The sequence below is a fragment of the Colobus angolensis genome, unplaced genomic scaffold (assembly GCF_000951035.1).
Source record: "Colobus angolensis palliatus isolate OR3802 unplaced genomic scaffold, Cang.pa_1.0 Scaffold76, whole genome shotgun sequence".
Classification (NCBI taxonomy): Eukaryota; Metazoa; Chordata; class Mammalia; order Primates; family Cercopithecidae; genus Colobus; species Colobus angolensis.
The window spans coordinates 2180249-2207444 of NW_012121376.1; the positions used below are offsets into that span (position 1 = coordinate 2180249).

At 51.9% G+C, this 27196-nt stretch overlaps 1 protein-coding gene across 1 annotated transcript in view; it reads right to left on the reverse strand.

Moving 5' to 3' along the window:
- Nucleotides 1–27196, reverse strand: part of BANP (BTG3 associated nuclear protein) — a 108816-nt gene that overhangs the window by 15181 nt on the left and 66439 nt on the right. Inside the window, exon 11 of the mRNA XM_011928015.1 lies at nt 26725–26763. Coding sequence (XP_011783405.1) covers nt 26725–26763 — 39 coding nt within the window. The remainder of the gene's footprint in view (nt 1–26724; nt 26764–27196) is intronic.

A 27196-nucleotide genomic window follows, 5' to 3' on the forward strand; every position in this document is an offset into this window, starting at 1 on the left:
GTGAGCTGAGATCACGCCATTGCACTCCAGCCTGGGTGGATCTCCTGAGGTTGGGAGTTCGAGACCAGCCTGACCAACATGGAGAAACCCCATCTCTACTAAAAATACAAAATTAGCCAGGCGTGGAGGCGCGTGCCTGTAATCCCAGCTACTAGGGAGGCTGAGGCAGGAGAACTGCTTGAACCCGGGAGGCAGAGGTGGCAGTGAGCTGAGATCACGCCATTGCACTCCAGCCTGGACAACAAGAGCAAAAATTCTGTCTTAAAAAAAAAAAAAAAGAAAGAAAAAGAAAAAGAAAAGAAAAGAAAAACGAGGTGCTCAGGGAAAGAGGCTCATCCCAGTGATGCCCCCAACTGGCCTAAAATCTTTCTCCTATGTCCCTACAGCAAATGCCAAAAGGCCACATCATCATTTTTAAGCCTTTAAACCCACTGATGGGAATACTAATACGTGTCCTTAAATTGCATTTCTAATGCTTTTCACAAACCAAATCACCCATTAGTGGCTGGTCAGAAACAGCACACATGGCAGGCCAGCGCAGGCAAATGCGCAAACCTGTTCCTCCTCCAGAACAAGAAACAGCATACAGAGGCTTCTTGCAGACCTCAGGGTTTAAGTCAGCTGATCCAACCTTTTAGAAAATCATCCTTCAGGCCAAAAAGGCTAAGTTTCAAAGCTAACAGGCTAACAGCTATAAGCCAGATTTACAGCCCGGAGCGATGGCAAGATGCCCCAGGGGACCCCACAGTCACACAAAGGTGCCTTCTGGCAAGCGGCACGCACAGCAGTCTCCACACACAGCAGTCCCCATGCACAGCAGTCCCCACACACGGCAGTCCCCACTGGGCACCGCAGCCCCCACGCACGGCAGTCTCCACGGTGCTCCGCAGCTGGCTCCAGCGGTTCAGCATGAACCTCAAGCATAGCCTTGGCAGAAGGCAAAACAAAGGCTAAAAACTCAAGGGAAGGGAAGTGGAGGCCTGCGGGTGCTTGCCGCCCACCCCGCCCTTCCAGCAGGACAGTGCTCCTGGGAGTGACCTTAACCACGTGTGTGTGTTGGGGTCTTCTGATTGACTGGGGCAGGGTGGGGGACACTTAAGAACACAACCAAAGTCAACCCCGAGGCCTGTGGCACTCCCCATGGACCACAGGTCTCTGGCTTCTGGATGGTGAGAGGGAGGGTGGGTGGGCAGGGGATGAGGAAGAGTGGGAAGAAAGTAAGGATGTATCTGCATGATGCGTGCACAAGCCTCCCATCGCCATGGTGCTGCTCACACGTCCCCAGGAAAGGGAGAGGGGCAGGTCAGGGAGCCCGGCCGGGCTGCCATCCAATTTCACACCTCGAGGGCTGAGAGGCCAGCCCAGAGCTGACGGTGAGAAGAGCCTCTCCCTCCCCGCGGAAAGAGGCCACCTCCGCGTGCCTCCATGCACCCTCCAGATGGCACCGTTCTCGTGGCTCTCGTCATTTCTTTAACTTGGAAAACTTACTGTATGGCACAAAAAATGCATTTGAATCCACTGTGATAGGGCAAAAGAACAAACTTCTAAAAACACGTGACCCAGCGTTCCCTCTAAGCTCACGTCAGTCGGAAGCCTCCGCACAGGACCGCTCGCATGTCCAACGTCAGCTGCTCTCCCTCCTAATTGTGATGGAAAACGTGGCTTTTACAAAGAGGGTGGGCCAGCCTTCCCAATCTCAGCCCCACACTGACCATCCGAGTGGAGGAATGACAAGCAGGCCAGACCAGGCTAGGCTGGGGAGACCCAGAGAGACCCCTCGTCAGGTGGGCTCTGCCCGGAGGGCAATGCATGGTGCTCTCTGCACACACTTCAAACTGTGTTATGCTTAGAAACACACAGCCTCGCCACTGTGCCGACAGGTGGCCACTATGCACTGGTGGCTAACAGCACCTTTGTGCACTTCTCACACGAGCCACCTCTGTGCACTTCTCACACGAGCCGCTCACATGTTGGCACCTTTGGCCGCAGCAGACCATCCCTCACTTGGGTAAGTCGGAGCACCCGCCATCTGCAGAGGAAGGTCCAGAGACAGATGGCTGGGCCAAGCCAGTCTCACCACACACTACACAGAGAACCCCACCAAGTGCCAACCTCAGCCCTCCTCGGGTGTGTGTGTGCAGGTCTGGGGGCTGAATGTGAGCCTTCCCCACCAGGCTGTGGCTCCAGGTGACTCCACCCCAATGGCGGGTCTCAAGTGCACGTGACCTAGGTGCATTCGGCAGGGTGTCCATGACTGTGCGGTCTCACACAGGGGGCAGAGGAGGGGCCTGGCGTGCGTCACGTCTAACAGTGCGGTTGGTAGGGCCCTGACGGGACGCAAGGATTAGCACACGTCTCTGTCGGGAAGCCCCAAAGCACCCAGAACCCCACCAAACTCACATCTTCCTGCAAAAAGCTTCATCTGCGTTGTTGAACCAGGGCTCAGCACATGCCTACCGGAACGTGGGGCCGAGGCGAGGCAGCGGCCATCATTCTGCTGAAGATGGTATGGGGATGGGGAGGGTCCTGTGGCCTGAACCATGTCCCTTGAAAAGCAACTCTCAAGAACTTCTGGTACCTGTGAACTTGGGCTTAACTGAAAACGGAGTCTCTGCAGACGTGAGTTACAGTGAGGTCATGCTGGGCTCAGGTGGGCCCTACCCCAGTGACAGGGACCTTATGAGAAGAGGCAGATCTGAACACAGAGAAGCAGAGAAGGGGCAGAGATTGGAGTCGTGTGGCCTCAAGCCCAGAACAGCAAGCACTGCTTGGGAAGGGCATGCCCCTCACCACAGCTTCACACACCTCCTCCACCCTACCTCGCCCCACCCACCGCCCCGCCCTTACAGCAGAGCCTCCAGAAGCAGGCCCTGCCCACACCTTCTGACATAGGGCTTCTGGAATTGTGAGGGAATGGACTTCTGTCATTTCTAAGCCCTGGGGTGGGGCTCATAGCCCAGGCCCAGTCTGCCCACTTCCAGGTCCTCAGCGGGAATGCGGTAACCCCATGCCCCTTGGCCACCTGGTCTTCTGTTGCCAAAGCTTCTGGTCTACAGCCCCCTCCTCCCACGTGTGGCTCCCTGCAGCAAGCTGAGGGGAGTGCCCCCTGCCCTCCTAAAGGGGAATCTGAAGACCTCCCAGCTGCCCCCAGACACCCTCTCCCAGCTGCCCAGACACCCTCTCCCACTCCTCCCTTGCAGGAGCGGGAGCAGGTCTACGGGAAGCACAGCTGCAGCAGCTTGATGCTGCCATGGATCCTAATAACAGAGCTGCTAACATTCAGAAACAACGAGCATAGATGGCTTAAAAAGCCAAACTTAAAAAGGCGTGGTGACTCACGCCTGTAATCCCGGCACTTTGGGAGGCCAAGGCTGGCAAATCACCGGAGGTCAGGATTTCAAGACCAGCCTGGCCAACATGGCAACACCCCATCTCTACTAAAAAAAAAAAGACAAAAATTAGCCGGGCCTGGTGGTGTGTGCCTGTAATCCCAGCTACTTGGAGGATGAGGCAGGAGAATCGCTTAAACCTGGGAGTGAGCCTAGATTGTGCCACTGGCCTGGGTGACAGAGAGAGACTCTGTCTCGAAAAACAAACAAACAAAAGCCAAACTCCAATTTCCAACTCAGAAGAACCTGCCCTTTCTTCAGAAGGACTGCTAAGTAGCCTGACCCAGCTGTGGAGGACTCAGACATCTGTCCCCAACATGCAAGGGGCTGTGGCGTTCCCCCAACTCAGCACAGGCAGGGGCAGCTCTGAGGTTTGGGCCCCAACCCACCCTCCCGGAAGGAGCGCAGCCTCGGGGCCCCCTCTCTATCTGAGGCAACATCCCAGAAAATGCCACATTTAGGCAAGAGCTACCGTGAGAGACATATGGAAACTGAATAGCCAAAAATGTTTTCAGGCCTAAATCTCCTTTCTACACGCACAGCAAGGTGCTCCACCCCAGCGTTTCAGCAACCTTGAAGCCTGCAGGTGACGCACCGCGGGAGCACCATGTGATCAACACTGCGTGTACAAAGGGCCCTAGGACCGCGCCATCCTCATGGCCCGACAGAGCAGGATTCATGTCGGTTCTCCTGGAACCATCAGAACTCCGGCCGCCCAAGGACGCATGTCACAGATGTGGCTGATAAACCTCTCCTCTCACAGGACTCGGCAGGGAAGCCAGGCAGAGCCTTCTGCCCCACAGTGAGGGCTCCCTCTGGCATCTCACCATTAGATGGAGGCTAAGCTGCTCCCCAGGCCCCGGGTGTGGAGGAGGCACAGACAGAGGCCCTACCACAGGTATGCACAGCGCCCCAGGCTGGCTGAAAAAATACATGTGGGCCCATGACCCCTTCCCCTTCCCCTTCCTGCCGGGGCTCCTGTGCTCACGCGCACCTGTGGGAGCGCTCGGTTTTGGATGACGTGGTTCTCCCGCTGCAGTCATGGCTACCTGCGAGAATCTCACAGGCCAATCTCCAGGGAGGTGTCCAGGCTCTGCAGCGGGTTTAACGCACCACCTCCCGGCTTCCGCAGAAACCCCAAGCTCTATCCTCAGCCCCGCAGGCGGAGAGCGCTGGCCTCCCTTCCTGTTAGAATTCCATGTGGTGTGTTCAGACACTCACGTTGGGAAAGAAAAGCTTGGTTTAAGTGTGACAACTGCTTATCTTTACTCAGTTTGTTCTTGGCAAGTAATTTTGAGGTCAGAAAGTGGCCATTTTCAAATCAATACCAAGAGTCAGAAACCCCTGCAAATGTTTTTCAGGTTAAAAACATTTCTCCAAACTTTCTCCACGTGAAAAACACCTAAGCAGCAACAATGACAGCTCAGCCAAGAGCAGGCGCCTCTGGGAGGAGCTGGCGGGGAAGTGGCTGCACCCGTGACCTGCGTCCAGACGGTGCTGCTTTCAAGCCATTACTTTCTTACACTTGCATGAAAAACAAGAAACCAAAAGGAACTCTCCGTGAGAAAGACGGGGTGGGGAGCAGATTTCATCATGGTGATTCCAGTCAGAAACAACCACAGTCCAGAGAGAGCTCAAGCTAAAGTAGTCACGCACAGACACATCTGAACTGAGTTTATTTTGTAAAATGCTGTAGTGAAGACTGTAATCACTCATACTGCAACCAAGGTGCTGGCTTTCTCGTCCCACACAGAACTGTGAGGGGAATTCCTGCAGGTGGTGCCAGCCATGAGCTGCCCTCCACAAAAACCCCGGACGCTGCCCTGGCCCCGCAGGCCCTAGCTGAGTGAGGCTCATGTCCTCCCTCGACAGAAAGGACAGTGTCGGCCGGCCTTCCCTGCTCTCCTCGCGATGTGGCCTGCACACCGCCTGCTGCCTGACCCTGAGGGCATCGATACAGGGAGGGCGCGGCACTCCGCTCCTCAGTCTTCAGATGACAGGAACGAGAGTAGGACGCTGACTGCACAGTCACGGTGCCCTGCTTCCTGCAGCAACACGGCCCTGGGCTCGGCAGGGTCACACAGGGGCAGCAGCATGGCCCCGAGCAGGGCTTCAGAGCAGGGCGGACCGGGCCTGGGGCTCTCACCCCTGCCGTCCACTCCCATGCGGTCCCAGCACTGACTCAAACACGCCAGGCTCCTCTGCCAAGTGAGCACACTGAGCACCTCGTGAGCTGGGTGAGGAAAGCCTTGGGAGTTAACATAGGGCTGCTAGGGCTGCTGAGCACATCACAAGGCCAGCGCTTGGGCCAGCGTGAGACTTGCGGGGCCTCGCCCAGGTGAGGCCCAGCACCTTGAAGGCAGGTGTGAAGGCAGACGTGCAGTTGCCCCACACAGGCCCTGACAGTGGAAGCCTGGGGAAGGTGGGGAGCAAGTGTGCACATGTAAAAGGGAATCTTAGACATGTGAGTCAGGAGGGCACAGCCCTGCATGGACAACGTAGCCCTCTGGTGTGTGTCCTGCTGGGCACCAGGCCTAGGGTCCACCGTGGACAGCACGGCCCTCTGGTGTGTATCCTGCTGGGTGCCAGGCCTAGGGTCCACCGTCCGGCTGCAGTCTCCGATCACATCCTAACAGCTCAGTTGTGAGCCCTATGGATGCATCGCTCAGCCTAACATGAGCAGGTGCAGGGACCAGAGTGGGTTTGCTAGAAGGACCCAGGTGCTGGGTGGTTGGCATGGAGGTTATCCTGTGGTGTTATTAATAGCTCCAATTTGGGGCCAGGTGCAGTGGCTCACGCCTGTGATTCCGAGTCTTTGGGAGGCCGAGGCAGGCAGATCACTTGAGGTCAGGAGTTTGAGACCAGCCTGGTCAACGTGGTGAAAATCCGTCTCTACTAAACATGCAAAAATTAGCCAGGCATGGCCGGACGCAGTGGCTCATGCCTATAATCCCAGCACTTTGGGAGGCTCAGGTGGGTAGATCACGAGGTCAGGAGATCAAGACCATCCTGGCTAACGTGGTGAAACCCCATCTCTAATAAAAATACAAAAAAATTAGCTGGGCGTGCTGGTGGGCACCTGTAGTCCCAGCCACTCAGGAGGCTAAAGCAGGAGAATGGCAGAGCCTGCAGTGAGCCAAGATTGCGCCACTGCACTCCAGCCTGGGTGACAGAGCGAGACTCTGTCTCAAACAAGCAAGCAAACAAAAAAGCTCCAATTCTGCCAGTGGGGAAATGGAGTCCCGTTAATGGGGCTAACTTATGTGCCCAAGACTGGAGAGCTGGCGAGAACAAAGCAGAAGAGGCTTCGAGTGCAGTTCTCCCCAGCTTTCCCCAGACCAACCCATCGCGCACGCTGCCTGTGGCAGCCAGAGCCGTTCCCTGTCCAGGATAGATACCTTAGGAAAAGGGGAAGAACGGCAACAGAGCAACACATGTCTCTAAGAAACTTCAAAAGCTTCACTGGACTTTAAAAAAAGATTTTTTAGCCAAAACCCTGCTACTTCAGCTTGTGTGATAAGAGGAACGTGGCTTCGAGGCTGTGACTCCACTTCCGCTCTGCTCCTGGCCGCCCACCTGCTCATCACTCACGTTTCCCTGTGGCTGTACTCCAGCAACCCTGGGGGCGCTGCTGGGAGCTCAGGTCCAGCAGAACGTCTTCCCGGGAGCCAGACTCAGACTCGCCAACCAGTTGCCCTGCTAAGCGGACTTTTCAGGGCCCCAGCTTTCTCCTCCCTACAGCAGCAGCCCTTCCTCAACAACCCAGGTGCTGTGTCTCCTTCACTCTCAGAACCTACTGAGGACCAGGTGTGGCCTCCTGAGGTTTCCGTGCTTCTGGCGTCGTCACACCCGCCTTGCCTCCCCCAGCTGCATCCCTACTCTTCTTAAGGTCATGCTCCACCACCAGCAGGAGCACGGTCCTCAGCACTGCAGTACAGGGGTTCTGACCAGGCAACATCGCTGATCCACACCGGGCGTGAGGGATACCACTGGAGAGGAGCGGCTGCCGAAAGCAGGAGCAGCGGCTCAGGGGCTGACCAGGAGGCAGAAGGAAAAGCCGGCAGGGGCCCCTTTATGGGCTTTTCATTGATCTCACTTTGGGAGTCAATGTAAACAATGCCCTGAAGGTTATAAATAAGAGATTGTCTACACATGAAAATAATTCCTAGGTTATTTTTCTACCCTTGATGCATATTTTATGTCCAGAGCTAATTATGCAATGCAGCCAAGAGCAGCCATGGGTCCAAGCTGCTGCTACATCACAGCCTCCCAGTCCCATGGTCTCGGATACCACAGGCTCCCTGCAAACCCCGGGCAGGACACACATGTTTCATCTGGGGCTGCGACACCTTGGAGAAAATGGAAACAACGATGTGGTGGGTTTTATTAAAACTTTGCCAAGTTCCCCTGTCCTGCCTATGTGAGAGGAAACAGCCCGTCCAGTGGTCAGACTGAAGAGGAATCCCTCTGAAGCTCTGGTCTGTGGATCAGAAATGGCCCCTGTGCTAGAGTCGCTTAGGAAGCCACAGCACCGCCGTGGAGCTGGGCCCTGTTGCGGACCGAGCCACACTTCTATACCTAAGACCTTACAGGGCCCAGGGGGGAGCTCTGCCGACGAAGGCGCCTGACATCAGCACGTCCTGGCCCTGCCCGCCGTCCTCCTTGGGCCCACCCGCGTGAAACCCGACAAATCACAAGCTCCCGTTTGAGGAAGAAAAGGATCTTTGTTCGCACTGTCCTTCAGTTTCCCAAAGGCCAGTGAATCAAAAAACATAAGCTTCCCTTTCAGGCATCTCAACACACTCTTAGCACCAGCTTTAACGTTTTAACCAGGCACCAGCACAGTCCTGCATCTACAATTTCTAGATGAAAGATTCCTCGTAAATACACAATGAATTTAACAGCCACTCAGCGGTTCACTCGGAGTGAAAAAAAGGTAGGAAATTATATTACGCTTGAACCCTTTCTTCCCCTGTGTAACTCCGCCATTTCATAGTTTAAGGGGACAGGAGTGTGACTTCAATCAGGCTCCCTGGCCCACACCAAGCCTCGGCGCCCTGGCTTGTCCGAACACAGGCGACCACTTGCTGCCCCGCACCGAACTGTCCGGAAAGCGCTCCCTGCGTGCCCCGCACCTCCTCACTGCGGGCATCCGGCCAGCACCACTCGCCCTGGAGTCCAGAGTGCAGGGACAGGGCCAGCGCGAGTCACTGCAAGCCCCCGCTGCCCAGACGCCCCACCCCACCCAGACGCTCTCGCCATCTCTCTTACTTGTCAGACGTCAGATTGTCTAGCACGGTGCCACGACTTCCCTTCTGGGATGTAAGAATCAGGACCCAAACACTGCCAACATGAAGGGTGTGAAGAACATTCTTCCAATTTTACACAACGTGGGCCAGAGTGCGTGCATTTTGCACAAGGGAAAAGCCGGGGCCTAAACAGAATCAGCATAAAGCGACCCGAGGGGTGTTTTCCACTCCTTGTTTCTGGATTCTGACGACGTGAACATGTGGAGGGGACCCCAAGAGTCTCCAGGGCATCCCCCTGGAGAAGGCCACCATCCTTCCTCCAGAGGCCAGGAATCCTGGTGTAGTAGTAACGCCCGGGTTTCCTTTCGTCAGCAGCTCTTCTGGTAGCCTTCTAGCAGATAATTTTTGGGGCAAAAGGGTCCTTTACACACCCATTAGCTGCCCTGCACAGAGGCACCCACAGCAACAGGCGCACCAGGCAAGCTCTTGGGTGCTGGCCTACACCCCACACTGAAGCGTCCCACATCAGCTGTGTGAAGTCGCTAAACCCCCACAATGCGGTAGGCCTGCCCACCAGAAAAGGCAGACGCGGTTCAACAACGGTGACAGAAAAGTCTCACAACACCCAAAGAATCACCAAAACTACCTTATTCAGAAAAACTTCTCACATTTGGATCCTACCAAAAGGATATGTAAAATTATTCAGAAGTCACACTTTTTCTGCTTATTGAGTTAGAGCTTTAAATCAGTACTGTTCTGTATGCTTTCATGATTAAAGATCTGGTGAACATAAGCCACAGTTTTAAACGGCTCAAACAAGAATATTTCCAAATATTTTGTACTCATTCACTCGATGATCACTCAGCACTGCCAAGTACACCACACCGGGCATGATGAGGAATAGATATGACTACTGCCAAGTACACCACACTGGGTATGAGGAGGAACAGAAATGGATACTGCTAAGTACACCACACCGGGCATGATGAGGAACAGAAATGGATAAAATTTGTGTTTTACATTATTTAAACTCTTTAACTTAACCTTTTAAATATATATTTGAAAATGGTAAAATTGATCAAAAACAATCTTCGAATCATCAGGCCTGCCACCACTTCTGATGTCACAGAGTCTGATGAGGGGCTAAACAAAAGGGCCAGGGGTGCAGCGGCCAGCGTGAAGCGTGGCCAGAGCAGCGGGAGCATCTCAGGGATTGTGATGAAGACACTTCAGCTTCAGCTAACAGCGAGCCCGTCAAAGGCACCATTGTTTCAACTGAGTAAAACACTGAAAATGTACATTTCAGTCATCATTTCATCTATGTTCTCTCTCTGAAAAAAAAAAGAGGGAGAGCGAGAATACGCTTCCCAGCCAAGCACTTTGTCCAGCTTGTCCTGGGCCCTTGCCTGACTTAAACATTCTTCTGTGCTGCAACCACAGACAGTGTCCCAAGAAATTCAACAGGACAAAAATGATCGCCCTCAGAATAGTACACCTATTTCACTGACTAGTCGTCACTCAAGCCTGGAACTACATTCCCTGCCGCTTGCCAAAACAGACCAAGAAGCTAAGGAGCAGAGAGTCCCTGGAGTTCTGCAGCCACACCACATGCTCAGAACACTCTGCCGCATACGACAAGCCTGTTATGGGGCCACAAGGACCCCTTCAGTGTCAGAGCCACGGGCAGGAGCCACCATGGTTTCCCTTTGTAAGTCAGGGCCCCGCCTCCCCAGACAGGGCAAGGAAGCTGAAGAGCCGGCTGCTCAGTTGGGCCTGAGCCCCCCAGCAAGGCAGCAGGAGGCATGCGGGCAGCTCCACACCTTTCCCAGGGGGGTTCTTGGGACTAGTCAACAACAAACTCACTCCACTTCTGACCTTTTATGGTTTAAATTACATTTTCCACCATTTCTGGTAGGGAAGGCTTTTCCATAAGAGATTAATTCCCTGAACCACTGAGAGTCTCCAAGATTTCTGCTTGTATTTGGCATGTGATGCAGGAATATATTTTCTTGATGGGAGCATTTTTATTAAAAGTGACACAGGGTGTGTGTCTAGGAAAGCAAGATGATCCTCCCTCTGTGACAAACCATTTAGAGTGGCCTAAAGCCTCCTGGAAATACAAGAGGCCATTTTTCAGCTATAGATAAAGACACCCTGCACACTCACACCCCTCCTCCTCACTCTCTCCAAAAAAATCCTACACGTAAAATGCTGGACATTTCCCGTGTCTTCTAATCTTTTTCCCAGCTGGGTCTAGAAGGCCTTATTTCATGGAAAAAGATTCTGAAGGCCTCTGAAACTTACTCTTAAGCAAAGTATCAGGAGGAACACAAATGCCAAAGATGGGAGAGAAGGTGAAAACCTTCAAGGTCACCAAATCTGCTGTCAGCTGAACCCTGGTCAAGTCATCCCACATGTACGCAGTGGGAAGGCCCTGGATCTGTCACTGCTTTGCTAACTATGTATGTGTCATGTGTACATACACACATTCAGTTATTCAGGGGTGTCTGTGGGGAGGGGGTGGGTGGGTGTATGCATTAGAGATGGGTTTACCAGAACATACACAAAATACCTCCTAGCTTTTCCAGGGATTTCACATTGTTTAGCCTATAAATGTATATAAGCTCTCTTTGTGCAAATCTTAGATTAACATTAGCTATATCTGTTAAAAAAAAAAAGGCAAAAAAGGGCAAAAAAAAAAATCCCAGTATTAAAATACACATGTACTAGAAACAGTACTAAATAATTTCATGATTCATGATCTAAGCAGCATGATTAATACTCAAGCCTTGAAAAGTTTCCCATGTGACTGAAAATCTTCCAAATACAGAGAAAGAATTGACCCAGATTTGAACATCTCAATAGATATAATATCCCCTAGGAACAGAGTTCGGTACTAACTGTGCAAAATGTACTGCACGTTGGATTCAATCTGCAGAATCCAAATTCAACACTGTGAAGTTTTATCCTGAAGCAACACTGAGGACCTTCCATTTCTATCACACCTAAGCCACTACTCAAGGCCCACATAGTAAGGCCAGAAGCCATGCCCACTGACCCTCCATAAAAATGCCTATGAGCTGGGCAAAGGAGGCACTGTCCTTTTAGTCTCAACAGGGAGAGGGTCAGAGGCCAATAAGAAGACAGATGAGAACACAACTCAGGATAATCAGGAAACTCACTTGACTCCTTCACAGTGCTGGTGCTGCTGATGGCTGTGACAGCCCTGGGAGTGGTGGCGGTGGCAGAGGTAAGGGCAATGGAGAGGGTGACAGGGACGATGGCAGCAGAGGTCATGCTTGTGACAGATGAGTTGCTGTTGGTAGTGGTGGTGAGGATGAGGGACATAATAGCAGTGGTTGTTAGGGTGGTTGTGCTGCTGCTGATGATGATGGAGATGACAGAAGAGGTGGTGGTAGTGGTTGTTAAGGTGGTTGCATTGATGATGATGATACAGTGGTGGAGGTGGTGGTAGTGTTTGTCAGGGTGGTTGTGTTGATGATGATGATGGAGATGATAGTGGTGGAGGTGGAGGTCGTTGTGTTGGTGATGATGATGGAGATGGTGGTGGTGAAGGTGGTTGTGTTGGTGGCGATGACGGAGATGACAGTGGTGGAGGTGGGGGTGGTAGTGGTTGTTAGGGTGATTGTGTTGGTGGTGATGATGGAGATGACAGTGGTGGAGATGCTGGTAGTGGTTGTTAGGGTGACTGTGTTGGTGATGATGATGCTGGAGATGACAGTGGTGGAGGTAGTGGTTAAGGTGGTTGTATTGGTGATGGAGATGATAGTGAAGGAGGTGGTGGTGGTAGTGGTTGTTAGGGTGACTGTGCTGGTGATAATGATGGAGATGGTAGTGGTAGAGGTGGTTGTGCTGGTGATGATGATGGAGATAACAGTGGGGAAGGTGGTGGTGGTAGTGGTTAGGGTGGTTGTGCTGGTGATGATGATGGAGATGATAATGGTAAAGGTGGTGGTGGTAGTGGTTAGGGTGGTTGGGTTGGTGATGATGATGGAGATGATAATGGTAAAGGTGGTGGTGGTAGTGGTTAGGGTGGTTGGGTTGGTGATGATGATAGAGATGATAGTGGTCGAGGTGGTGGTGATAGCAGTTGTTAGGGTGGTTGTGATGATGGTGGCAATTATGATAATGGTGAGGATGATGGAGATGACAGTGGTGGAGGTGGCAGAGGTGGTTGTGTTGGCAGTGGTGGTAGGTGGAGATGATGATGATGGTAGAGCTCTGGGGGAACTGCAGGCAATGTTCAGGAATCATGAGAGTTGAGTTCTGGATGTATCCCTGACTTTAACTCCCTGAACGGTCCTGGAAAAGCTCCTGTCTACTGTCCTCATCTCCAAAGTAAGAGTAGCACTCAACCTAGTCACTGAACTGAATCTCATTTCTCTTCAGAAATACACGACAGGTAAAGATATAGGAGAAAGCAAGTCTCCAACTTCAGAGAGGGGCTCCTGAGTTAATGCAGGCAGAGCGCTACCTTGTGACAATGCTTTAGAAGGAATATTTCAGCTTTCTAAGGACAACTTGGGTATGCCAGGGAATGTCCATATGCTGCCATTCGAGCTGAAGTGACCTCTGACGTATCTTTCTTGTGTTTTGTTTTGATTTTCTTTAGTAACAATTTAGTAGTAACTAGAACAACACATACACCAGCATCTGTCCGGGAATGGGTGCCTGTCCTTGGCTGTTAAGAGTGCCCAGTGAGAAAAACTCCAGACACGGTGCTCCAAGAGGTATTTGAGGTCAGCTAGTAGCAGCTACCAATTCCAGAAACATACTGATTGGGAGTATTATTTCTTGGTCATGTGAGGAAAAGTTTAGGTCTTCACTTTACTTTCTTAAACTCCTCAAATAAATGCAATGAATGGAAATCAAACGATACCTCAGAAGTCATATAAACCTGGATTTTTTAAATCTAGAGTTTTTAATGTAGGAAAGAAAGCTCTAAGTCTATTTAGCAGTTATTATTTAATGACACATAATTATAAAAATGTACTTATCTGCCGAGCTGCCCCCAACAAAGCACACAATTAATAAGAGAAATCCTGAATTTCTCTCCGTGGATTTTTATGCCAGGTGGGTGGGCTGCTGTCTTCCTGAGATCACAACACTGGAGGTGACAGACCAGCCCCACAACGTGCAACTGTGGCAGGGAAAGGCACCCTGAGAGAGGGAAGCGTGGCTCATCGAATCAGTGTCTGCGTGGGAACACTGCAGCAGTGCCTGGGAATGGCCGCACTTCCCGTGTGCCTACTGTGTGGGGGGCACCGAGGCCGAGCCCCAGGGAGGCATGGGCTCCTGCAAAGCCCATGATTTCTACATGCTCACTGCGTGCTGGGCAAGGATCCTGCCCTTAAGGGGCTCCACGTCTACACATGCAGGGCAGCGACAGGCCCTGAAAGGTGCCGTACCCCACCCACGCCCTACAGGCCACCCCACACCTCAGTCTTTTCAAATTCAAGATTCTGGCATGGACATTTTGCCCCATCCCTCAAGGGAAGCGCAGTTTCCACAGAGGTTCAAGGGGTCTGCAGCCTCAGCCCTAAACCACCAGGGAGTCCCCGTCCTGGGAGCCTTGATCTCATGCTGTGAGGCCCCCCAACTACGCGGGGGCTGCAGTTGACAGCCTGGCTGCAGCAGCAAGAGATCACAGGAGCAAGAGTGACTGCTAACTGGCCGAGCAGGACAACACCCTCGTGTTTAGTGTTCTATGGAGTTCTGGGATGTCTGCAAACTACCAGCAAGCAGTTGAAAAACAGCAGGTTGGGTGTGGTGGCTCATACCCATAATCCCAGCATTTTGGGAGGGTGAGGCAGGCGGATTGCTTGAGCTCAGGAGTTCGAGACCAGCCTGTGCAACAGGGCAAAACCCCATCTCTATAAAAATAAAAAAAATTAGCAGGTCGTGGCGGTGCACACCTGTAGTCCCAGCTACTCAGGAGGCTGAGGTGGAAGGATCGCTTGAACCTCCTGGAGGCAGAGGCTGCAGTGAGCCATGATTGCACCACTGCACTCCAGTCTTGACAACAGAGACTCTGTCTCCAAAAATAAAAAATTAAAATTAAAATTAAAAAACAGCAAATACACACTTATCCAAATGATGGGTTTCTGAGTGCAGATGCTCTTACACAATCTCGGCTCACTCGTGCCTGCAGACTCCTGTGGCTGCAACACCACTTAGGCCACTGGCAGTTCAAGATGCTCAACACAACCATTAACAAGTGCGTGTCTTAAAGAGGCACAGCTATTAGTTTAAAAACCATCTTGTCAGGCTAGGCGTGGTGGCTCATGCCTGTAATCCCAGAACTTTGGGAGGCAGAGGTAGGTGGATCCCTTAAGCCAGGAGTTCAAGACCAGCCTGGGCAACATGGCAAAATCCTGTCTCTACAAAAAATACAAAAATCAGCTAGGTGTGGTAGCACGAGCCTGTGGTCCCAGCCACCGGGAGGCTGAGGTAGGAGGATCACCTAAGTCCGGGAGGCAGAGACTGCAGTGAGCCAAGATCACACCACTGTACTCCAGCCTGGGCAACGGGCTGAGACTATGTCTTATCGATTAGATGGATGGATGGATGGATAGACAGATACACAGACAGATACAGACAGACAGACAGACAGCATCTTGGCTATGTTTAGCTGCATCTGTCCCTGTTAATCTTCGCTGACACGTCAGGAATAAGACCGGAGGACAAGGATTCCCATCCTTGTGAACGTGACTGAAAAGCTCACCAGCCGGCCACGCCCACACACCAGCTCTTTCCTGAAGAGGGTTCTTAACTGGAAGAATATCATACTATACTCCAATTAGAACAACACATTTCCTATACTGTGTGCAATCTAAATCCCCAAGAAAACAATTACCTGTAAAGAAATCAGACGGAGGGGGAAACGCGCTTCCTTCTGGCACACGGAAACGCATTAGAGATGTACGGTGTGGCTAGGGCGGCGTGTCACTGAGCGTGTGGCCGCAGCACTCTCCATTCCCGGAGTGCCTGAGCCCAGCCATCTCCCCCGTGACTCCACCTGAAAAACCCTATGAAGAGCTGTGGTGTTTATGAGAGATACTGGTTTTGTCCCTGGTTCCCGGCCCGTAACTCCCACAGCCCTGGTTCGTCTCTTGTTATGATGCCAGGTGTGTGGGCCTCAGGGGCAGGCTCTCACCTTCTCTCACCCTCCTTTCACTCTTAACGATCCCCTGCTTGCTGACTGTGGGTCTTAAGACCCTCCCATGAGAGGGTCTCGCCCTAGACCCTGGGGAAGGAATGCTGATGTCACGAAATTTCCATAAAAACCCAAGAAGGTGGGGTTTGGCAAGCTTCCAGGCAGCTGAACATGGGGGAGGTCCTGGAGGGTGGTGCCCAGGGAGGGCCTGGAAGCTCCATACCCCTTCCCCCTACCTCGCCTGACACATCTCCACATCTATAGCCTATGTAGTATCCTTTATGATAATAAACACAGTAAATAAAAGTGCTTCCCTCAGCTCTGCAAGCCACTCCAGCAAATTAATCAAACTCGAAGACGGGTCGTAGGAAGCCCAACCTGAAGCAGGTTGGCCAGGAGTCCTGAGGCCAGAACTTGTGACTGGTGTGGTTGGGGGCAGTCCTGGGGACTGAGTCCTTGACCCGAGGGATCCGACGCGCTCTCCGTGTCGGAACTGAATTAGAGGACACCCAGCTGGTGTCCATTGCTTGCTGTGTCCAGAAAAAACCCACATTTGGTCCCTGTAGTCTTTCTGTGTGTTGACGATGGTCACAGTGTGAGAGCAGAGGAAAGACGTGGTCCGCAGAGCTTTCCCGACATGAGGGTCCAGTGTGCCGCACAGTCTCAAAGACCCCGCACCCCACACCTGACGAAGACACTGACTTCAGCGCCTTCAATTTTGAGGTCAGAATCTGTGGTGAGCCCCGATTCAATACCCAGAACACTGTTGGAAACCACCTCCTTTCTTTAATCTGTGTGAGCGCTGCCGATTCAATGCCGAGAACACTGTTAGAATCGATGTCCTTTCTTCTGGCCCCTTCTTTCCTCCATTACTGAAATCCAACCTCCATGTGGTGTCTGCGCTTTATTTGATTCTACAATTGTGCTGCAATCTCCTCAATGAGACAGATTCGTTATTTCTCCAAATGATTAGATACTTCTGGAAAATTATTTTTAGTTGGCCAAGTCTTCGATCACATCAAATTAATCAGAACCATAGCAAATGTACCTCTTGCTATTTAAACTCTGGTAACTGACTATCCTCTATATGATACACCAAATTTCTGCTCATATTTCACTGTCCAAAGTGAAAAACTGTTATGACAAAGTCAAGGCCAGCTGCTGAAGCCACACGAGTCAGAGGACCCGACCCAGCAGGCCTTGGTGGTCTTTGAACAGGCCCTGCGTGTCCCACTACCCATCAGCTTTCCTGCCTTCCCCAGGGGACGGCCCCTAAGTCCCAGCATTTGCTTCGGCCAAGCCCTTGCGGACCCTGTTAATCAGGGTTAACTTTAGACAGAATCTTCACAATTGTTTCACGACAGTACATAGTCAAAGCAGTGTAAAAAGAAAGCACAGTCACACCCAGCATTTGGGTGCATTATTATTGCCAAGTACACCAAACATAGGAAGGAGCCCACTATGTACTACATTCCTAGCTCACTGGTATTTTAAATCCTCTGAGGACCTGAACACGGTCTGCAGGAGTGGTCTGCGCTCTGTGGGGAGAATGGCTGTTCTGGGTGACTACTAGGAGTACGTTGTTCCCACTGAGAACATCAGACTCCAGCGAGGCCTGGCGCCCTGAATTACTGCCCTCCTGCACATGCTCCGGAAGAGCCTGGATTAGAATAAGGACACCACCCACAGCCATCCCAGCTCACACCCATGGGCACTGATCTTTGAGCTCCAAGGAGGGCTGAAAGAACAGACATGCGCCATGTTCCATTCTACCAAGCCTGACTGACGCACACCCAGGCGAGGGGCCAAACTCGGTTTCCTGGTTTGGGGGAAGGAGCAAGGCCCATTCACTGACATGCATGAAAATGCTGCCTTGACTGAGACTCTCACTGCCTAACGGAGATGTAGGGATAAACTGACAGTGTTCACTAAGGAATTAGGGCAAGCATTCTTGGCTCTTCCCCACCCTGGTGGTATCCTACTTTGGGCCCCTCTCCACCCTGGTGTCCTGCATTACGTGACGCGCATCAAGCCCAAACTCCCAGCAGCCCCGGGTACTCTGGTTTGGGATTTTAAACAACACAAACAATGCCACCTCCCACCCAGGACTGCACGAGCTCACGGCTCCCTAAGATCACCAAAACACGTTCATGTGATATGGTTGTTTTTTTGTTTTCTTTTTTGAGACGGAGTCTCGCTCTGTCGCCCAGGATGGGGTGCAGTGGTGCGATCTCGGCTCACTGCAAGCTCCGCCTACTGGGTTCACGCCATTCTCCTGCCTCAGCCTCACAAGTAGCTGGGACTATAGGCGCCCGCCACCGCGCCTGGCTAATTTTTTGTATTTTTTTATAGAGACGGGGTTTCACCGTGCTAGCCAGGATGTTCTCGATCCCCTGCCCTCGTGATCTGCCCGCCTCAGCCTCCTAAAGTGCTGGGACTACAGGCGTGAGCCACTGCACCCGGCCAACGTGATACGGATTTTAAAGAACACAAACACAACACAGTGAAACCCTGTCGCTACTAAAAATACAAAAATTAGCCAGGCGCGGTAGCGGGCGCCTATAATCCCAGCTACTCAGGAGGCTGAGGCAGGAGAATTGCTTGAACCTGGGAGGCGGAGGTTGCAGTGAGCCGAGATTGCACCACTGCACTCCAGCCTGGGCAACAGAGCAAGACTCCATCTCAAAACAAAAAAAAATAATTAAAAACATTTGAAAAAAAAAAAAAAAAACATAAACGCCGACTCCCACCCAAGACTGCACGAGCTCACAGCTCCCTACGATCACCAGAGCACGTCCACGTTACGTTCAGTGTTTCTTTACCACATCGTTTCATTCACGTGAAAGAACGAACTTTGTAGTCCAGATTGCTTTACAGTGACGAGGTGCAGATGATCTGCTTTAAAAGGTTCAGTCCTGGTGATCATTTTCACAAGAGAATACTTCCTAGTTAATTAACTAATGCTTTGAGTATGCAGTTTTAAAACAGTATCTCTAAAATCACACACACACACATTCACACATGCAAAAGGCAGAAGTGAAAGGCCGACCTCCGCATCAGGAGGCTCGAAGGGCCACAGTCCAGTGATGTCACTCAAATGAGCAGCTGTTACTCCTCACACGTGTACAGGGTAAAGCTTCTGTCTGCAGACCACAGCCCACCTACTCACCACCTGGGCACCAGTGCTTGTGTGGTCAGTTTTTGAGGATTTGCACCGCCCCTCCCTGAGTGCTGGAGTGTGGACGGCACTCGCCAAGGGCAGCCCAGAGGCTGGTGAGTGCGAGGTGGACCATGTGCGCCCAGCGAAGCCCACCAACTTCCTAAGCAGGTGCTACTGCCACCCCACTGTGGTGAAGAGGGCACTGAAGCATGAGGAAGTGACACTGCCGCATCCCAAGACAGCAGACACTGAGGGAGCAGCCACCCCGAGACGGGGACCTGTGGCGACTCTCCCACCCCCCACCCATCCAGTTCTCTCCCTAAAGATCTGCCAACCACAGCCGGGCCCTCATCTGTGGCCAAGAAGAGTATCTGAGGAGGCGGCCTCAGGGAGAAGAAAGGTGCTGTGGTCAGGGTGGCACCACACCTCCAATTCTCCACTCTACTCACAGGCTCCCCCACCTCTGGCTGGTCTGAGTGCCCAGCATCGCAGGGCTGTATGGGGAGCGAGGGGAGCGCTTCTCTTCCGGGAATGAATGAGGGAGTCGGGCACATTATATCCGACAGGTGCTGCAGAGGGAAGAAAGGTCCTTTCTGTTGCTGGAAGAGGCTGGGCTCTGGCCCCCAAGGGCTGCTCCCGCTGAGGCCCCTTGGTACAGCCCAGCTGCAGCTGAAGCCTTCCTTTGGCCCCGGCCTCTTCTGCAAAAAACACTCAAATGCACGCACGGACAACTCTGTCAGAGGCTTGTGGATGGCGTGGTGGGGCGTGGACAGCCACGGCAAACATCAAGCCATCTTCTGTCCCACACCCACCATATGACCAACAGAAAGCCAGCAACCCAAAAACCTGACTGCAGTTCTCAGGGATACTTCATTCTAATGCCCAAGTGACACGGATAATCCTAATTTTCCTGATCTAGATGAAAAGCCCTGAGAAGCACGCTAAAAAATTTTTTTAACTAGCACGTTAATAATCATTTTTCTTAAACTTGAATGTGATTTTTTTAAAAAGCTTCCCAATTCAAGAAAATCTTTTGATTTATCAAAATATGAGAGGAAGAATATTAATATTTGCAGTGTAAACTTTATATAGTTGTAAGTTTTTAAAAAGTACTTAATTACACAGGTGCAGTGGTGCACACCTATAGTCCCAGCTACTCAATTACAACTCAGAACTACAAGCTCTTAAGAAAGAGACATTAACGATCATCTATTCCAGTATTTTTCAAAGTGTGGGTTGCAAAATCAATGCAATATGTCATAGCCAGTTTTCAAAGAGACAAAAAGGAAGAGAAACAGAAAAGCAGAACAGAAAACAGAATAAAAAATATTAGTGCAATCAGCACACAGTAATACCGCTCTGTGGACCTGTTCTGACCATGTAAGTGCACACACGTGAGGGAGGGAGGAGGGCTCTGCAACCACAACGGAAAGTTGCCTTCTTGCTGTGGCCTGTTGTACTGTGGACCTGTTCTGACTGTGTGTGCACACGCACGAGCGAGGGAGAAGGGTTCTAGAACTGTAATGAAATGCTGCTTCCCGCTGTGGCTTGTGAAGATGCTGGTAGAGTCCAGCCATGCGGCCTGCGTGCACTCACCACTCCCAAGGCAGGCAGCATCGGCTGCAGAACGAGAGTTGGCCTTTACAGGGAGTCTGCCCAGGTCATGAAGCACTGGCTCAGGGTACCCATGGCAGCAAAGCAGCTGCACCAAGATGCAGGTATGACCAAACAGTGGTTCCCCTGCCAGCCCCCTGAAGTGGCCAACTGGTCTCTCCACCTTATGCAAAAGTTCCTATGACCTCATAAAAAATTCATCAATTTTCATTTAAAATGCACTCAAAAATAAAGTCATCCATCTCCCTGCAAACTTCAATCCTTATGACTCTTAATTTTTAAGGGCTTTTTTTGTTTTTCAGAATCTTCTGAAAATCTGCGCCAAATTAAAGATTCTATTATCCCTACCACTAACTGAAACTTGAAATTCCTTAGACAAGAAATTATTTGACACTCCTGGCATACATACACTCTGAACATACTCTCCCCTCTGTGAATCGCTGGCACACCAGACTGCCTCTCCCAGCTCCAGGGAATTTCAGGGAATTCCAGATGCCCCCGATTCTGGTCTAATTTACTATACAAGGCCTGTCCTCTATTCCAACCAATTCTGCAATCCCTTAACCACATGAGCAGTAACACCTCCACTTACATCATTCCAAATTTCTACTATGATATCCTTATTTGATCTTCACACCCAGGGCAGCAAATGATTAATTTCAAACACTCACTGAGCAACAAAGCCAACACCATGGGGATTGTCCAGTAGAGGAAAACGCTGCCCGGATGCCTCGCACCCCCAGTGAGGGAGGGACAAAAGAAATCAACACAGTGTCATCAGCTTACGAAGGATCTGTTTCTCCAGAACTCCACTCTCAACGAAGAAGCACCCAGAACACAGCCACAAACTCATCTAAACAGCCAAAGGCCCAGGCTCAGCTCCACGCTGCTCACGTGAAGGAGCTACCCATGCCTGGAGCCATGACCAGAACCAGCCACTGCATCTTTAATTTCACCTCCAACAGCAGTGGCTGTTTGGCTTCCCTGGCAGCAGATTAGGTGCACAATGAGGAATGGCGCGGATGCGGCAGTGTGTGGGAGGCAAGGAGGGCAGCACATGTCCACACACACAGGGCTCCGCTCTACAAAGCCTGAGATGGAGACGTGTTAGGCACCTCCCACAGTGACCAGAATGCTCGTTCTTATGTAAAGGTGTTATTCAGGAGGGAAGAAAATACACAACCTTTGAAACCAGCTGAAGTGCTTCAAAAGAATTTTTTAAATATTTTAATTTTTTGAAAAAAACATTGAATTGTAGATTTTATTTATTTTGAGACAGGTCTTGCTCTGCTGCCCAGGCGTGAATGCAGTGGCACAATCACAGCTCACTGTAGCCTGGGCCTCCTGGGCTCAAGCAATCCTCCTGCCTCAGCCTCATGAGTAGCTTGGGACTACAGGCACACATCACCAGACCCGGCTAATTTTTTTTTTTTTTTTTCTGTAGAGCCAGGGTCTCGCTATGATGCCCAGCCTGGCATCAAACTCTTTGGCTCAAGCAATCCTCCCACCTCGGCCTCCCCAAAGTACTGGGATTACAGGTGTGAGCCAGCACAAAACAATTTTTTTTTTTTAAAAGATTCAGCTGCAATTTCAATGTCAGTGTTCTAAGGAATCCCTTCACCTCCTCTTCCCTCTCCCAGCCAGCGATGCTGGAACACTGGGGCATGACAGCCTGTGCACCTAGAGGTCAAAATGAACAATAAAGACAGAAAGGACTGGAGTGGAAACTGGTCATCACAGCTGGGCAGCTGGCCGAGCAGAGGCCACAGGTGCCCACAGCTGGGAGGAAGTGAGCGCTCCTGGAGGGGAGGCTGAGACACAGCGCTGGAGGGCACAGCTCGGGGAGGAGGAAGCGGGTACCATGCAGCCAGTGCGTCCCCATACCTGCACACCCGCCACCATCCCCTGAACCTCATCTTCCCAAATGGCTCTTTATGAAGCCTCTGATGCTCTGCCAATCTTTCCAAACCTCTTGCCCACATTTGGGATGCATCGTCTGCTACTGCTACCCCCAACACTGGTCACAGGAGGCTGAGCACTGGGGGCTCTATCCAACCTCGCTGGACCCGGGTGCCCATGGCCTCTGGCCTTGCACAGGCAGTCACCCTCCCCGTCGCTGTACCATCCACTGTCCTGAGGCCTTGGTGCAGGTGGCTCTCCAGACTCCTACTGTGTCTCCCACCCTCCTGCTGCGTCTCCCACCCTCCTGCTGCGTCTCCCACCCTCCTGCTGTGTCTCCCACCCTCCTACTGCGTCTCCCACCCTCCTACTGTATCTCAGGCTCTGTGGTTCCCGTGCACTCTCAGTGTGCCCAACAGGGCCTGAAATGGACTCTATTCAGTATTCCTTAGTGCAGGGTCCCGCTCACCTGCACAGCACCTGTCAGCAGATGGCCTCAGCCACGGGAGCTCTCCCAGAGTCAACGAACAGCTAGCTGTGAGTCCCACCCTGCCTGCAACGCAGCACCAGATGGGGCATTCCATCTCTCAGCAAGGAAGAAAAGCAAGGCCGCTGTGGACATGAAACTGACCACATGGCTTCAAATCATGCAATTCTTCATGTTTTCTATTCAGACAGCAAATGGCAACTGTGGGATGTGACTAGAATCTCTCAATATTTAATGTGAAGAAAACATTACTCAAAAAGGATGGCCCCTTGGCAGCCGGTGCCACAGGGTCACACCAATGCAGCACAATGGCGCTTCCCAGCACCACAGCCACCAGGGCCCTCCTGGAACTGAGGTTGCTGCTGGCTGCAGACACAGCCTCAAACCCACCGCCCCAGCAGCAATCCACAAGCACAGCGCACATCCCTCCCTCCATGGAACAAAGAACGGAGGCTATTTTCACAGAAGCTGTCCACTGATTCAGAAAATAATCAATTAACTGCAAGAAGTAACAGCAACAATCATCTCAGAAGTGGAACAGGAGGAAAACAGCAACACGTGTGAGCCCAGCACAAGGAAAGGGGGCGGAGTGCAGGATGTGGGGCACGGGGCGCGGGGCGCAGGGCGCAGGCCACAGGGCGCAGACCCCGGCCCCAGGATGGAAAACGAATGGCCAGAAGAGGGAAGGCCTGGCCACCCTCCCGAGAGGATTTCTAGCTGCTCTGTCAGATTCTGAGTCTGTTGCCACATAACCATTCTTAAATGGCAGCTGGAACTAGGGAATCAGATGGGAATACTAAGCTAATCCTCAGTGATCTAGGAACTTAAAGCAGCCGCATCCATTTCTTTGTGTTCTCTTACACCAGCTGGGGTGCTGTTCCTTGTCTTCCCTCAGCTCCCTGGAGCGAGCGTGGGCTGCAGGGTCTCCCATCAATCAAGCCAGTGCTCACAACCAGGGCAGGCCAAGGGCCTCCGGGACAGGACAGGGAGCTGAAGGGGCCTCTGGGACAGGATGGGGAGCTGAGCCACCTGCAGTGTCACATGAAGGATGCTTCTGAGGTCAAGACTGGCTGGAGAAGAGAGAGCCTTAGACCCACGTGCACTATCCTCCTGTGGGCACAGGGGCGGGGAGGAGAGCGAATGGGCTGTGTGACCCCCCACACGGCTCGGGGCTTCTTAGCCCAGTAGGTAACATGGAGGTGAGTGGGTTTCTCTGTGCTTTTCGAAACATCCTTCTGTCTCCCAAACGTGTGGCCAGCCCAGAGGACGAAGCCTGCATGAGCAGGGTGAAGCTCTGCAGGAATGAGAACTGGCCAAATGATGGAAAAAGAAAGAATTTCCACACAGATTTACCGGAAAAGGCAGCTTCAGATAACACAACGGTTTCTTTAAATCATACACCAGTTTCCTTCCGAAGAGAAGCAGGGGCCATCTACTGAGATTCTGCCTGCTACCCTGAGTGGTAGCACTGGCCTCTCCTGAAGCCGTCTTTGATTTGAGGTCCCAAAAATGCAACTGATAATAGGAATCAGGAGGTGGGAAGAACATAGGAGAGTTCATAAGGGGAAAAAAACCAGGTGATTTATAAATTATTATTCGTTTCACATAAAAAGTGGTAGTACGGCAGCTTTATTCATTCTGCAGTGAGGCCACTTAGAGTGGGGACTTGGAGGGGCCACGGCAGACACGGGAATGAGCAGCAGTTGCAACCCTGCTCGCAATGCAAAGGCATGTGGGGCAGCAGCAGTGACGGAGGAATGAGAGACACCAGAACAGAGCCTTGTTCAGAGGATTCCACACAGCAACTCCTCCACCATCAGCCCTGAGTCCTTCCTGAACTCAGATCTGTGCTGGAGTCAATGGGCCTCCACGCCTGCTGAGAAAAGCTGGAATCTCTGTCCTCACAATAGAGTTGGGAGGATTCTGTCTACGACCATAAACAGAAGCACTGCAGTAATACAGTGTAAAAAGTCTGGTTCTATCTTTAAAATTCCAAGTGGATTTTGTTCAGGGGCAGAGAGAGGAACAAGGGAATATTGAAGGTGACATGCCTTACAAAAATTTTCCTAGGAATTAAAGTCCAGCAGCGTTTTAACTATGATACAGTTCCACTACCAGCATAACCATAAACTAACCATGATGTTGCACAAAACTAAGACGGACCACCGGCTGGGAGTCCTGTCCTCGGCTGCCCCAGTGACTGTGAGAACCATGGGGGAGAAAGGCACGGAGAACCAACCTGCACTGCACCGACCACAGCCTCATTACCCCAGCGGAATGAGCGCAAAGCCACAAGTGTGGATTTGAAAACTGCGCATTCCTTTGGCTCTTCTCCAAAGCAGCAACTGCATCCTTATAGACGAGCGGTGCTGCAGGACTACCTGAGAAAACCTCATGCTGATCTTTAAGAAGAAACTTTCCAACTAAGAAACACTGACATAAACCAGTTCTGGAGGGTCTGCAGCCCTTCTCCCAAGGTGCCTCTGAGGGGTCAAGGGAAAGCCCACGGGACGCACGAGCCCCTCTGTCCCCGTCTCTCACAGCGAGAGCCCACCTGTGAGGCGCTCGCTCTGGGGGTGCCCCGGGCTCAGTCGGGTCAGAGATCCGCAGGGCCTGGCCTTGGCAAAGGGAACGCACGCAGGTTCCTCAAAGGACAGTGCGCTGTGGTTTTGAAAAATGAGTACAATCTTTCTATGCAGTGAGCTCTGCGTTTATGCTTCTCACCGGCAACCTCCCAGGTTCTGTTTTACGAAATGGGAAGGTCACCCAGACTCTTCAATAATGATCCAGAGGTGACAGCCGTCTCCTGAACAGAAAGGGTCTTCACCGGACCTGGGAACACACAGCCTCAAAACCCCCAGCGAGCTCACTGTGTCCTGCACAGCAATGCCCTCCCCAGGACCCGCGCTGTCAGGGCACATCACTTTGTAAAGACAATTCGTACCAGGTGCCCTCCCCAGGACCCGTGCTGTCAGGGCATATCACTTTGTAAAGACAATTCGTACCGGGGTGCTCAATGAATGGTCCCTCTTTTTGTCAAGGATTAGAAAGCAAGCAAGTGTGTGAGTTTGACGGCAATACACAGGAGTGAAACCACCTTTTGCTACCAGAGCTATCTACTCAAACACGACCACCACCAACATCCACATGCGTGTGCAGAAAATAACCATCTACATGGGGTGGGGTTTGGGGTCGGAGGGGAGGGCACGTTTCCACCAGAATACAAAAGCTACCGAAATCCTACAGAGCAGCAAATGTGACCCCCAAGCCCCACCCTCCCCCTTCCAGGCCTGTGCATTGCCATGGTGAAGAAAGCCAGTCCTGCCCTGGGGCTCACACTGAGAGGCCTTCGCACCCGCACTTCCTCCTGTGGCAGCCCCCATTCCTTGGCAGCACAATGGCCTGTATGTGATGGGGGACTGTGGCACTCACCTGACCATCCGCCCCCTCCCGTGAGAGCCCCACCCCTTGGCAGCGCAATGCCCACATGTGTGTGGAGACCAGGGCACACACCTGACCATCCCACCCCGTCCTGTGAGAGCCCCACCCCTCAGCAGCGCAATGCCTGTGTATATGTGTAAGGACTGGGGTCACTCACCTGACCGTCCCACCCCCTCCCATGAGAGCCCCATCCCTTGGCAGCGCAATGCCCAATGTACATGGGGACCAGGGCACTCACCTGACCGTCCCACCCCCTCCTGTGAGAGCCCCACCCCTCAGCAGCGCAACTCCCGCACGGGGACACTCACCTGACCATCCTGCCCCACGTGATGGATCTGGAGGTTGCCCTGCAAAGAATGAGAGGAGGAGACGGTCATGAGCAGAAGCACGCCAAGACACCCGTAGACTCGGCAAACACGCCAAGACACATCACAGGCCATTTGAGAATAACAAGAAAAATGCTGGTTCTAAAAATTCAACCTCTAGTAGCAACAAAAGCACCAAAATAAAATATTTAGATTTTTAGGTACTACGTATTATCTTAAAGATGAACAAACAACTCAAAAAGCACTGTACCCATTCCCCCACTCTGACCCCAAATGAAAATGTCATTTTGGCTTCACTTTTTATTTTGAAAGAATTTGACTCACAAAAAGTACAGAAAGTAGCAGAGAGAGGTCCTATGTGTGATGCCGCCCAGCTTCCCCCCGTGAGGACGCTTTGCTGAGCTGTGCGGCATCACCATGCCAGGACACGGCCGCACACGAGGAACCAACGCAC